This window comes from Vespa crabro, chromosome 19 (genome assembly GCF_910589235.1).
Source record: "Vespa crabro chromosome 19, iyVesCrab1.2, whole genome shotgun sequence".
In the NCBI taxonomy this organism is placed as follows: Eukaryota; Metazoa; Arthropoda; class Insecta; order Hymenoptera; family Vespidae; genus Vespa; species Vespa crabro.
In genome coordinates this window covers 4,672,230-4,684,395 of record NC_060973.1, presented here as the reverse complement: position 1 = coordinate 4,684,395, position 12,166 = coordinate 4,672,230, and the positions used below count along the sequence as shown (strand labels likewise).

The window sequence follows — 12,166 nt, the reverse complement described above, 5'->3', positions numbered from 1 at the left end:
TTATATTCTTATATATATCTATATATTTATATTCATAAATTAGATATTTATTTGAACCTGATTTTTACGTATAATAATAAAATGGAAATATATATTTTTTTTGAGTTTTATAATATAGATCATGAAGTTATACACTGTAGGAATGTGAGAAAATAAACAAAATATGTTTGTCTTTCGTTAATTTTTTTTTTTTTTTTTTTTTTGTCAATATATATCACGTATACAAAGAGAGACATACGCACATGTCACATACATACCGTACTAATAATATTCAGTCAATGCTCTTTTCTTGTAAGATACTACAAATAAAATGGAAGATCAAACTAAGTGAATAAGATACATAATAAAGTTTTCAACTTTTTATCCAAATAGAAATTGCATCTCATTTCTTGATGAGAATGAATTATATTTTTGTGGTATAATTTTTTTTTTTTTTTTTTTTTTTTCAAAGAGCATAATATATATGTGTAATCATCCTCCATTAAATACACATATCTATTCGAGATGATAGTAGTGCTATAAATCATAAAAAATCTCGGATTTTATCATTTTAACATAATGCTGTTCATATCTAAATGGTTTATAAGTTTGCAATAACATTTGCAACGGCAATAGAGTGCACAATATCGCTATACATTGTATAGCTGAAAAACTAGAATAAGTCTTTTGTATTATACACGGCTGCACTTGTTTAGAGTTCATCATGTCCCTCCTCCTCTTCTTTTTCCTCCTCCGCATCAACTTCTGTTACTTGTTCTGTCTCTGTGGAACTTACAGTATCTTCCTCTTGAATTTCTTCTTCTTCTGGTACTTCGTCCAAAGAAATACCTAATGTTTTCCTCATAAGCTGTTCCACGCTATCAGCAAAACTAGCAGTTTCTTTCAACATATATCCTGATCGAAGAGTTGCTGTTCTAAACATCATTATAGCTATGTCTTTTGCAGTTTGATCAGACGGATCAACTTGAATCCTATGTAGTAATTCCCTGATAAGTGGATGCCTTGGATTGATTTCTAAAGTTTTCTTTTGATTTAAGTAATAAGTTTTCTGTGGATCATCAGACTTTTGATGAGCATTGGAGATCGCTAATCTTTCCATATTTCCTGTCCATCCAAACATACTCGCAACAAGAGCACACGGTGAATCTGTTAGACGTTCAGAGACCTGTGCTTTACTGATATGATCTTTCAAAATATCATTCAACCATTTAAGCAAAGGTTCGAACGTTGTTTGTAATTGTTCTTGTATTTCTTTAGCTTTTTCACCTTCATCCAATTGGAAACCCTCCTTGGCGACATTTTGGAATTTCTTTCCATCGAAATCAGGAAAAGCAGAAATAGTGTATTCATCAACAGGTTCTGTTAAATACAAAACTTCGTATCCTTTTTTGTTCAATCTTTCAACGAATGGAGATTTCTCTACCTCTGCTTCAGAAGTTCCAGCAATATAATAAATATGCTGTTGCTTAGGTTTCATACGCGATACATAATCCGCCAATGAAGTAGTTCCCTTTTGAGTCGAAGAACGGAATTGCAAAAGTTTCGATAATCTGGCACGATTTTGAGGATCCTCAATAACACCTAATTTAATATTTGTACTATATTCTTTCCAGAATTTCTCATAATCTTCCTTCGAAATTTTCTTTATCATATCTAGAACTTTTCTAATAAGCTTTTTCTTAATGACCTTAATTAATTTGTGCTGTTGCAAATTTTCACGCGACACATTAAGCGGCAAATCGTCACTGTCTACGATACCACGTATGAAGGACAAATAATTAGGCATCATATCGGTGAATTTATCGGTAATAAATACACGCCTAACATATAACTTAATATTATCTGCTTTTGTACCGTATCTATTAAAACTGTCACTGGGCTGGACCTTAGGAATGAATAAAAGAGATTTGAATGTGACTTCACCTTCCGCAACAAAGTGGATCTTTGCCAAAGGATCTTGCGTATCTTTTGTTAATGTTTTATAAAATTCATTGTATTCCTTATCATCGACTTCTGACGGTTTTAAAGTCCAAATTGGTTTAGATTCGTTTAAAAGTTCCCAATCCCAAACAGTTTTATCTACTTTTTTGGTCTTCTTCTCATCTTCTGATGATTCTTCTACTTTAACATCCTCTTCTTCTTCCTCAGATTTATCCTCTGTATCTTTCTCAGTGTCTTCTTCTTTTTTTGGTTTAGATTCATCATCTTCTTCGTCCACTTGTATAACTTTGCTATTCCAAAGATAGATAGGGAAGTTAATAAATTGGGAATACTTTTTAATTAAATTCCTAACAGTATCTTCTTCCAAGAAATCCAATGCTTCATCCTTCATGTGCAAACTATAATATAAAAGAAATTTTTCCTGCATATTATATGTTACAAACAATTTATAAGAATAAAAAAATTTTTTTCAGTTTTTACCTTATTGTTGTTCCTCTCTTAAGTGTGTCTCCTCTAGGATCTTCAACGATATTATAGCTACTGCTGTCAGATTCCCAAATGTATTGTTTATCATCGTTATGTTTAGTAGTGACAACTACCGTATTGGCAACCAAAAAGGCAGAGTAAAATCCAACACCAAATTGACCAATCATATCGTTCATGTCTTGTGCATTTTTTACATCTTGCATTTTACCCAAAAATTCAGCAGTACCAGATTTAGCAATTGTTCCAAGATTATTGATCAAATCAGATTTGGTCATGGCTATACCAGAATCTGTTATGCTCAATATTTTATTTTCCTTATCGGCCTTTATTCTGATAGCTAGTTCAGAATTGGCGTTCAAAACATTTTTATCAGTAAGGGACAACAATCTGATCTTATCTAAAGCATCGGATGCATTAGATATTAATTCTCTGAGAAAGATCTCCTTATTACGATAAAGTGAATTTATAATAAGTTTCATCATGCGATTAACTTCTGTTTGAAACGTAAATTTCTCTGCCTTAGCCCTAAGTTCCTTTATCTGAGCTACATTTAATCCATCCAATTTTATACGTTCCTCATCTCTTTGAATAACCTCATCATCTGCAAACGATATGTGATTTAAAAATTAAAAGGATGTGCATGTTTGTTTCAATTTAAATTGAATTAATTTATTTGTAAATGATGGTGAGGATAGAATAAGAAAAGAATACACAAAGCATATTATATAAAACTGTATAAAATATAAATGACTCTTACCGGTACGTGATCCTTCTCGACTAGATCCAAGATCTTTTTCTACAGTTCCAATTTTATCTTCTGTTTCATCTTCAGCCCTAACGAGCCCTTAGAAAATAAAAATAAAACTTATAGATCTTGTTGTTTAAAGGCCATTAAATATATTTTTAATTTAATTAAATATAAAAATTACCTGCTAAAAGTATCAGGGCCGTTAAAAATATGAATAATTTTTGCATAACTATTGCGCGAGTTCTACAAAGAATATTAGTTAAAGCGATGACGCTTTACCAAATATATCACAAACGCTTCGCACCACTATTTTTCGCCGACTGTCACAGAATCCAACTCGACATCATCATATAGAGAAGAGAAGTAAATAATCAAAAACCAATCGCGTGGGACCACGCAATAGAAATAGACCAATCACAGAGAAACTCTTGGCAATTCTTCCAAATGTCGTATTTTAATTCGTCGCTCGGGAATACATGGTCGTTACTTATGTATTTCGAGAATGTTCAGTTTAAGGAAGTAATTGAATTGTTAAAGAAAATTGAAAATATATACTATTTCCGGAATTATTTTCAATAGTTCTTTGAAAATGATTTAAATATTAAGGAATAAGAGAAAGCTTTATTATACTTAATTGAAAGGAAAAAAATATTCTCTTTATTATCGGCATGTGTGTGTTAAGAAGTTAGCAGCTGTCGGTAAAATAACTTTCAACTGGACTGTTGAAAACTTTTCAATATAATTTATCGTGTGTTGATAATATAATTTTTTAATTAAAATATTGATATCATTATCTCTTCTTGCTATATAGTAATCGGATCTTATGCAAATCATGGATTACTTATAATTGATTTAAGTTAAAAACATAAAAATATAATACCAACGTATCGATTACTTTTTTTTATAATATTTTATGTCATGAATTAACATCTACATTAAGTCAAATACATCTATAAGTAATGTAAGGTATGTATATCTATCAGCAAGTATCAAAAATTAAATATATAAACTAACCCACTAATAACAAAAATGATCATGTTATTTATTCAAAAAATACTTCACAATCCAAATAATTGTTATTAGAATAATGAAACTACTTTAGAAAGAGATTCGAAGTTCTAAAAAGAAGAAAAATGTGAAGCAAATAGATAAATGATCCCATATATAAATTCGACAAATTTGTTTCTTTTTTTTCTTCTTTCTTTTTTGTTCATACGAATATGCGTGTTGTGACACATTCGTCGTTATGGATACGTCTTCCATCGGCAAAAGACCTGCAAGCGTACACATAGTTATAGACCACACATGTCAAACAAAGCTCCTTTTCGAGTAGAAGCAACATGCGAGAATGTAGCCGTTCTGCGTGCGCGCCTACTCGAGCAATATGTGTGTTTGAACTATAGGATGCGACGATACGCGTCGATGAATTCGAACATTGTCACTTACCTTCCGCTCTTCTTCCGAGAAACTACCCATTTTATATTTTCCCTTTAGTCATTTATAACTTTCAACCATTACGATCATAGCGATCGATAAACAGAAGACGAAGACGACTTCCGTTCGCCAGAGGAAACATTATTTTCTGAAAATTTTGGTGAGTCGAACTTCACCGATCGTTAATTGGTGGAATCGAAAAAAAAAGAAGAAAAAGCCAATGTTAGATTATATATATCAGACAGATTAGACATATATTGTCTTACATAGGAAACTTATCCTTGGATAAAACAAGACGACTGACATTGAACGTTTCTTAAATATTTAAGGAATCATTTCCTACTATCTGCTGTTTACTAGTCTAACCCCGGCAGTCCTTCGAGTCGAACGTTTCCATTTGTTGATGTGACTTCTATAAATTATCTGAAACCTCCTTAAAAAAGAAAAAAAGAAAGAAAAATAGAGGTTTAAAAAAAGAAAGAAAATATATTGTGAGTTGTCTTACGTAGTATTTGTCGTTAGATATTGTTTTCTATCGATTTAATTTAAATCTATTCGAAAAAGAAACTTTTCAGTTTTCCTTATCACCCCGAATTACTTCTATTCTCAATTATTATCGATATCTCTCAACGAATCCAAATTAACAATTTTATAAAAATTTCATTGCCTTCTTTTCCTTTATTTATTTATTTACTATTATTATTTTTTTTTTCTTATTCATTTTTACTATTCGATTCTATTTTCAGAGCACATTTTCTCCAACAAATAAATAAACGAAAGGATACTTATTGATCGTACGTTATCGCGCATATTACACAAAGATAACCATACGTCGATATAATATATACGTTATACGTTATGTTTGAATATATAAAAACAAAAAAAAGAGAGGGAGAGAGAAAAAAAAGAAAAAAGAAAACATCACGAAAATCCTTTAAAGGCTCGATTTACACAGTCGAACTGAATTTATTTTCTCTTGTTATATTCTCCCTCCTTCATGTTCTTTATCTGAGTCACAATGATTCACACGATCGTTCCCTCTCTTCCAGACATGTTCAACAGACCTCAGAGTGCGACTACAAGGCAAGAGACTGAAATGATTAATAAGGCCCAGAGGGCCATACATACAACCACGGATTCTATCGAGAAGTTACGTTTGCTCTGCCTAACTAGAGGTGCCAATGGTATTCTCGGCCTTGGCAGGTAAGTTACATTTAATAACTTTTGATTTTGTTTTCTCTTTAATTATATTATCAAAAAAAAAAAATTGCAGATTTAACAAAAATCGTATCATTTAAAATAACCGACAGATATTTTAATGCAACGACAAGGATTAAAACCCACGAGATTTCCTATTTAGTATTTCAGATGACTAAACGGTATTTTTATCTTCTTTTTTTGTTCCTGCTCTAATCGAAATGATTCATCCGTCGTTGTTCTATAACGCAACCTAGACTCATTATAATAAATGAAACTCTTTCTTTAATGGAGTATCTATAATAATATTGAAAATTTTCTTTCATCCGAGCTTTTATTACTAGGGTTACTAGAAGCTTTTATTTAATATTCCTAGGAGTGCTTATTACTGCAAAATGTGTAGCATAAATTTTCGTATTACGCTTTTCCTTGAATCGTCAATTGATCTGTCAAAAAAAAATTTGCAATCATCGTGATAAAAAAAAAAAAAAAAAAAAAAAAAAAAAAGTAAAATAAAACAAAGAAGAATTAATATCGAATGTTTTTTTCTACCGTCTTCAGAATATTCCGTCGTATGGACGATGACGGCAATAAGCAATTAAACTTGGAGGAATTTACGAAAGGTTTGAAAGAGAGTGGTTTGGAAATATCAGATGATGAAATAAATGAGATATTTCAAAAATTCGATACCGACGGAAATGGAAATCTCAGCGTCGATGAATTCATCGTCGCGGTGAGAGTAAGAATCCTTTCGAGTATTACAAAAATTGAACATATTAATTGCTGAACCGATTTTGTATAAATCTATTATTTTCGTAGCCTACAATGTCTTCAAATCGAAAAAAAGTTGTCGAACAGGCATTTCAAAAATTAGATAAAACTGGTGACGGAGAAATAACAATAGACGATTTAAAAGGTGTATACAATGTGAAATGTCATCCACGTTATATAAGTGGCGAGGAGAGCGAGGAAAGTATTTTGAAAAAATTTCTTGGAAATCTAGAACAAAACGCAACGAGAGACGGAATAGTAAGTTCTTCGTATAAGTAATTACAATATTCTTGCCTCTTTCGCTTAATCAATTAGTTAATTAATTAATTAATTAATTAATTTTTTCTTTTAATTCTCAGGTCACTGCGGAAGAATTTATGAATTACTATAGTGCAATAAGTGCGAGTATCGATCACGATGCGTATTTCGATTTAATGATGCGCAATGCTTATAAGCTTTAAAAGATTAACTCCATTTGATTATTTATCTAATAATAAACTAAAGCACGTTACACGCGAGCTTCTGTTCAAATAATCTTATTTTGAAAAACGATACAAATCTTAGGATGAAATCGCACAGAGATTATTCCAACCGTGTTATTGCAATTTTCATAGAAATTATCGAGCATTGGTGTTATATACAAATGTTATAAAACTATAATTATATAACGTTGTATGTGATGATACATCTATACTTAATGTACATTTAAATGTACATAATTTTGATGTATATACATAATTTCGATATTTCGAATTCCACTATGTTGTCCTATTTCAATGTTCGACAAAGTTGGTTGCAGGGACCAATCTAATTATATACGTGTGCATATGATATCAAATCCTATAATCCATATTTTAAATATAAAATTTAGTTTTTCTTTTCTTTGTTTTTGTTTTTTACTTATGCGAATAAATATTAATTAAATTATATTGTGTGTATTTATGGGTAAATAAAATAAATATTCTAACAACGATGTAAACAAATATAATTATTAAAGGAAAATTAAAAAAAGAAAAAAAAAAGGATTTGCATCGGCCGGGAATCGAACCCGGGCCGCCCGCGTGGCAGGCGAGCATTCTACCACTGAACCACCGATGCTCGGAAGAAAATACTTATTTTGAGTATACTGTAATAAAATATTGACCTAGATTTCAAATTTTCATATATTTAGAAAATATAAAATATTCTAATTCAATCATTTTATTATAATTAAACAATTACACAACGTCGGTGTATTTACTGCTGTTGGGATTATCAATTTGTAAACTTTAATGGTGATGATATTGATGATATTGGTGTAATAATCGTTCATAAAAATAAAAAAATAAATAAATAAAAATAAAAAATCTCCCAGGCGGGGAATCGAACCCCGGTCTCCCGCGTGACAGGCGGGGATACTGGCCACTGTACTACCTAGGATTTTTCTGTCAAGCGCCAAATTTATAAATTATTTATACTTTAGTTATTCAGTTATTTTAATTTTAGTTTTAGTTTAATTTTAATTTTAATTTTAATTTTAGTTAGTTAAATTAATTATTATATTTTTATGTAAAATTCTTGTTCACTTATATATAATATACATTCCAACGATACATTATAATCGATTTCACGTTATCAATAAACAATATACCATTTGTAGTCTTAATAAAAGTATCATGTAACATTTTTAAAAATAAGAAATGTGTAGACGTGTAGAAAATGCAAGATTACTTTTATATCATAGATAAATATCAAAGAGAAGTACAAAAGTCAATGAGAAAAATGCAAACAAAGCAAAAATAAAAAAAATAAGAAAAAGCTAAAAAGAGGGGCTGAGTTGTAAGAGTAGGAGAAGAAAGAGAGAGAGAGAGAGAGAAAGAGAGAGAGAGAGAGAGAGAGGAAGAGAGAGGGAAATAAAAATCGTTGAGAACTTATATAAACTATTCGCTAAGCTATTCCATCTCATTGTTGAGATAAAATAGTAACCGTGATTGTTTAAATTTTGGCGGCATTTTTATTCTCGAATCTTTTTCTTTTTTCCCCTCCTTACTTCTCATTTCATTCACACACACGTTCGCTCGCTCGCTCGCTCGCTCGCTTGCATTCTCTTTTCATTCTGGCTTTGTCTATTCCTTTATTTTCAATCGAACCTTGATGACCTTATTGTACATACGTATCGCGTCTCTCTTCGTTTCTCTTTCATCGGCTATGTTTCGATCGCGGCCGTGACACAAGCGGCATATTTTCTGTAACAAAAAAAAAAAAAACATCGGTCTCTATTCGATCAAGTGAAAAAAGAAATAAGAATAATAGCATACTCATCTCTCGTACAGTGCATACTAATCGTCAACACAGTGAAGTGTTCTCTATCTCTATTTCTGTCTCTATCTTTATCTCTCTCTCTCTCTCTCTCGCTCTCTGCTAAATCAAAAACAAAATATCAAGGTGCATAGGTGAAGGTTTCTTTTCAAGTTAAAAAAATCTTAACTGCAATTCGTCGTATATGAACTGTCCTTAAGTTTTTCTGATAATAAGATCTCTACGTAAATACGTGCACGTTTGTGAAGCCCTTATTAACAAATTTTATTATTCTTTCGAAAGTGAAAATGAAATATTCTACTGCAATTGCCGTAGTCTGTTTACTCTTTGGTAAGTTAAAAAAGATAAATAAATAAATAAATATAAAAGAAAAAAATTTCTTGTGATATATGTGCTTTTTTTCCCATTGTGATACTCCTTATCTTATTCTTTATAAGCATTTGAAATAGTATTTTTTGTACTTTATCTTTTAAAATACCACTCTAAAAAATAGATTTTAAAGCTTTAAGAGGAAAATTTTTTCATTGGAAAAGAATAAAAAATATATATATATATATATTTTTTTTATCATCCATTTCATTCAAATAGTTTTTTAGGTTCATTAAAATTTGTTCTTCTTTTCAATTTGAACGATTGTTAGGATTATGAAAATTATGTTGATTTGCGTAGTTACATAATCGAAGTGTTCAATTATTTTTTTTATTTTTAAATAATAAGTATCGATAATATTATATGGAGTTTGATCTGATTAAGCAACTTCGCGTTGTTAAGATGTGTTGTTCCGATTACCAAGAAGTTTGTTTATAAGATTAAAGAATCGTCAAAAGTGTTACGTCTTTGTGTTACCCTTAAATCGAAGTTAATTTAATTATTGGCTTAGTTTATGTTGGTATAGATTAGTCAAGCATCAGCAAATTTTTTTCACAAAAGATTCAATTCCATTTTGTCATTCTATGAGTCACAAAGAGAGATTCAAAACTATAAAAAGACAACGTACTGATATATTCTACAGTAATCTAATAAAATATATAATTAATATTATTATTTTTTTTTTTAAATAGATTTATTATTATCATTTTTAAATAAACATTAAATGTACATAATAATTTTTATTTCCTGTTTTTTTTCCTCTAACCTCGTGAAAAATGATTGTATATGTTCGGTGCAAACTCTTATTAATAATAAACGATTATTATAACTTTATTCGTGAGATTTCATAATTAAGTAAATAAAATTATTTAAAAAATATGTTTATCGTATTATAATTAAACGATCGAAATATTTCTTGTTTCCTGCATGAACAGATAAACACTCATCAGCAACAGTTGATGAAAAACTCGGTTTCAAAGTCCGTAGATTACATTATATTATACCTCTGTTGCAGTAATTATAATCTATATCATGTATATGTATGTATACTTGTGGATCATAGCTATTGCAAATTTTTTAATATTTTTTTATATTTTTTTATATAATCTTACCAATAGCTAACATTATGAAGTTATTGGTAGTAAAATTAGTATTTTCACTTTTTGATAAGTAGGAACAATAAAGATATTTAATCGTTTAAGAAAACAAATCATGAAATAAAATATCAACATTTATTTCCAGATGAACAAATTAAAAAGTGTGACTTGCAAGTCACTTGTTAGTAGAATTAACCTAACGATATTTTTTTTTGTCGACTATATAATTATGCATACAGACATAAAAGCAAAATACATTCAATAAATAATAGGTTTTATTCGGATAAAAAAAAGAGCAAGCATATTTTTATCAGTAATTAACTTATTTGTTATCATTATGCAATAAAAAAGCTCCTTAGTATTGAACAAAATTATAAGTATATAGAAATTATAATATAGAAAAATTATTTATTTATTATAGGTTTTCTTGGATATGGTAATACGCAGGAAAATTTACCATCTGGCGATGATATACTTAAGAAAGCATCTAGTATCATAAATATTTCTGAGATCAATAATTTAAATACTTCGGCATTGCCTAGCATCCAAGAAGCTGCAAATCTTTTTGAACAGAAATGCAGAAAGAATGGTGGACCAAATGCATTTCAGAATGCTAAACATGCCCAGACAGAAATGGAAAAGTGCCTTAAATCGCTTATCAACATGACTGAGTTAAATGCAGAAATGGAAAGTGCCAAACCTAAAGGCGAATTAGATGAAGTTTTCAAAAAATATTGCCGGAGGAGTTCTATTCTTAAAACATGTGTAAATAACTTTACTACTGCCATTGAACCCTGTCTTGAACAAAAAGAGCGTGAAAATAAAAAAATTATTCTAAATATCACAGAATCTCTGCTTAACTTTATATGTTATAAAGAAGGAGATAGAATCGCCCGTATGTATTTTTTTATGTGCATAAGATTGTTTAAAATATATATATTAATATCAATTAATGTTTCTTATTTTCTTTTGAAGTCTTCATAGCAGCAGGAGGACCAGACTGTTTTCAATCCAAGCAACAAGAAATTCAAGACTGTTTCAATACTACATTTGGTAGTTATATTCCTACAGCTAATCCTACTACTGGTGCAATGCCTACACTTGAAAGTTTGCCATCTTTAATATTTGATGATAAAGAATGCAGGTAAGTAGATATATCTGAATATTATATTTATCTTATATATAATATAACAAATATATATATATATATTCTTCTATAATTATCAGGGATATGAATAATCTACAACATTGTATCGTTAAAGAATTGGAAAAATGTTCAGACCCAACACCTGGAAATATAGTGGAATCTATATTTAGATTCATTAAAAAAGTAACACCTTGTGAAACATTATTAGTCAATGTTCGGAGTGCTGCTGTTACTGGAGTACAAGAAGAAAGTTCTTCTTCGATTATGACATCTATTCCAACAATGATTGCTGTTTCTTTTTTATTACAATTTATGCATCGTATTTTCACATAGCAAATTAAATAAAAATTTTATTGATGTGAAATCTTGTCAGTTAGAACAATATTGAACTATGTGATTTTTTATTGTATAAAAGTACTATATAAAATTATATAGTGAAGTAATTATAAAATACAAAATATATATAATTAATCTTTCATTGAAAATTAATATTTATTGTTCATATTTCTCCTTTGTGTTAATTAAAGGTAGACAGATAAGATAAGTTTATCTTGATTTATCGTAAATCATTTTACGACAACGAAATTGCCTAATTTTTATAAGAAAATATTATTGTACAAAACTCGTATAAGTATCAGCAAAACTTAATAATGATTATTTTTACATAAATGAAGAAAT

At 29.5% G+C, this 12,166-nt stretch overlaps 3 protein-coding genes, 1 long non-coding RNA gene and 2 other non-coding genes across 9 annotated transcripts; 2 read left to right on the top strand and 4 right to left on the bottom strand.

Moving 5' to 3' along the window:
* Positions 1-166: 166 nt before the first annotated feature.
* LOC124430725 (endoplasmin) lies at positions 167-3,520 on the bottom strand. Its single transcript, XM_046977702.1, has 4 exons — positions 3,357-3,520; positions 3,185-3,271; positions 2,422-3,028; positions 167-2,339 (listed from the first exon to the last, which is right to left on the bottom strand). Exons 1-4 carry the CDS (start codon positions 3,400-3,402, stop codon positions 692-694), a joined length of 2,388 nt encoding a protein of 795 aa, XP_046833658.1. The 5' UTR covers positions 3,403-3,520; the 3' UTR covers positions 167-691.
* A 663-nt stretch (positions 3,521-4,183) lies between these two features.
* On the bottom strand, positions 4,184-5,652 carry LOC124430721. Its single transcript, XR_006943836.1, has 4 exons — positions 5,115-5,652; positions 4,876-5,042; positions 4,622-4,779; positions 4,184-4,449 (listed from the first exon to the last, which is right to left on the bottom strand). It is a non-coding gene; the product is annotated as an uncharacterized LOC124430721 (long non-coding RNA).
* Positions 4,633-8,860, top strand: LOC124430720 (calcyphosin-like protein). Of its 2 annotated transcripts, none has more exons than XM_046977696.1 (5): positions 4,633-4,769; positions 5,659-5,812; positions 6,368-6,545; positions 6,626-6,835; positions 6,937-8,860. In XM_046977696.1, the coding sequence occupies exons 2-5, from the start codon at positions 5,661-5,663 to the stop codon at positions 7,036-7,038; spliced, it is 642 nt and encodes a 213-aa protein (XP_046833652.1). In that variant the 5' UTR covers positions 4,633-4,769; positions 5,659-5,660; the 3' UTR covers positions 7,039-8,860. The 2 variants fall into 2 exon arrangements, with proteins under 2 accessions (XP_046833652.1, XP_046833653.1); XM_046977697.1 differs by lacking the exon at positions 4,633-4,769 and adding an exon at positions 4,975-5,100.
* On the bottom strand, positions 7,605-7,675 carry Trnag-gcc. The gene has a single exon. It is a non-coding gene; the product is annotated as a tRNA-Gly (tRNA).
* Positions 7,925-7,996, bottom strand: Trnad-guc. The gene has a single exon. It is a non-coding gene; the product is annotated as a tRNA-Asp (tRNA).
* LOC124430719 (27 kDa hemolymph protein-like) lies at positions 8,551-11,973 on the top strand. 3 transcript variants are annotated; one of them, XM_046977694.1, is made up of 4 exons: positions 8,551-9,205; positions 10,763-11,236; positions 11,317-11,485; positions 11,569-11,973. In XM_046977694.1, the coding sequence occupies exons 1-4, from the start codon at positions 9,163-9,165 to the stop codon at positions 11,819-11,821; spliced, it is 939 nt and encodes a 312-aa protein (XP_046833650.1). In that variant the 5' UTR covers positions 8,551-9,162; the 3' UTR covers positions 11,822-11,973. The 3 variants fall into 3 exon arrangements, with proteins under 3 accessions (XP_046833650.1, XP_046833649.1, XP_046833651.1); XM_046977693.1 differs by lacking the exon at positions 8,551-9,205 and adding an exon at positions 9,627-9,886; XM_046977695.1 differs by lacking the exon at positions 8,551-9,205 and adding an exon at positions 9,628-9,868.
* The last annotated feature ends 193 nt before the right edge of the window (positions 11,974-12,166 follow it).

Excerpts from the sequence above, each read along its gene's own strand:
- LOC124430725 (XM_046977702.1), bottom strand. The coding sequence starts at position 3,402 with ATGCAAAAATTATTCATATTTTTAACGGCCCTGATACTTTTAGCAG. Across the intron at positions 3,272-3,356 it reads GGCCCTGATACTTTTAGCAG|GGCTCGTTAGGGCTGAAGAT; the intron begins GTAATTTTTATA and ends TTATTTTCTAAG. Across the intron at positions 3,029-3,184 it reads TCGAGAAGGATCACGTACCG|ATGATGAGGTTATTCAAAGA; the intron begins GTAAGAGTCATT and ends TATCGTTTGCAG.
- LOC124430720 (XM_046977696.1), top strand. The coding sequence starts at position 5,661 with ATGTTCAACAGACCTCAGAGTGCGACTACAAGGCAAGAGACTGAAATG. Across the intron at positions 6,546-6,625 it reads AATTCATCGTCGCGGTGAGA|CCTACAATGTCTTCAAATCG; the intron begins GTAAGAATCCTT and ends TTATTTTCGTAG. Across the intron at positions 6,836-6,936 it reads ACGCAACGAGAGACGGAATA|GTCACTGCGGAAGAATTTAT; the intron begins GTAAGTTCTTCG and ends TTTAATTCTCAG.
- LOC124430719 (XM_046977693.1), top strand. The coding sequence starts at position 9,829 with ATGAGTCACAAAGAGAGATTCAAAACTATAAAAAGACAACGTACTGAT. Across the intron at positions 9,887-10,762 it reads ACGTACTGATATATTCTACA|GTTTTCTTGGATATGGTAAT; the intron begins GTAATCTAATAA and ends TATTTATTATAG. Across the intron at positions 11,237-11,316 it reads AGAAGGAGATAGAATCGCCC|TCTTCATAGCAGCAGGAGGA; the intron begins GTATGTATTTTT and ends TTTCTTTTGAAG.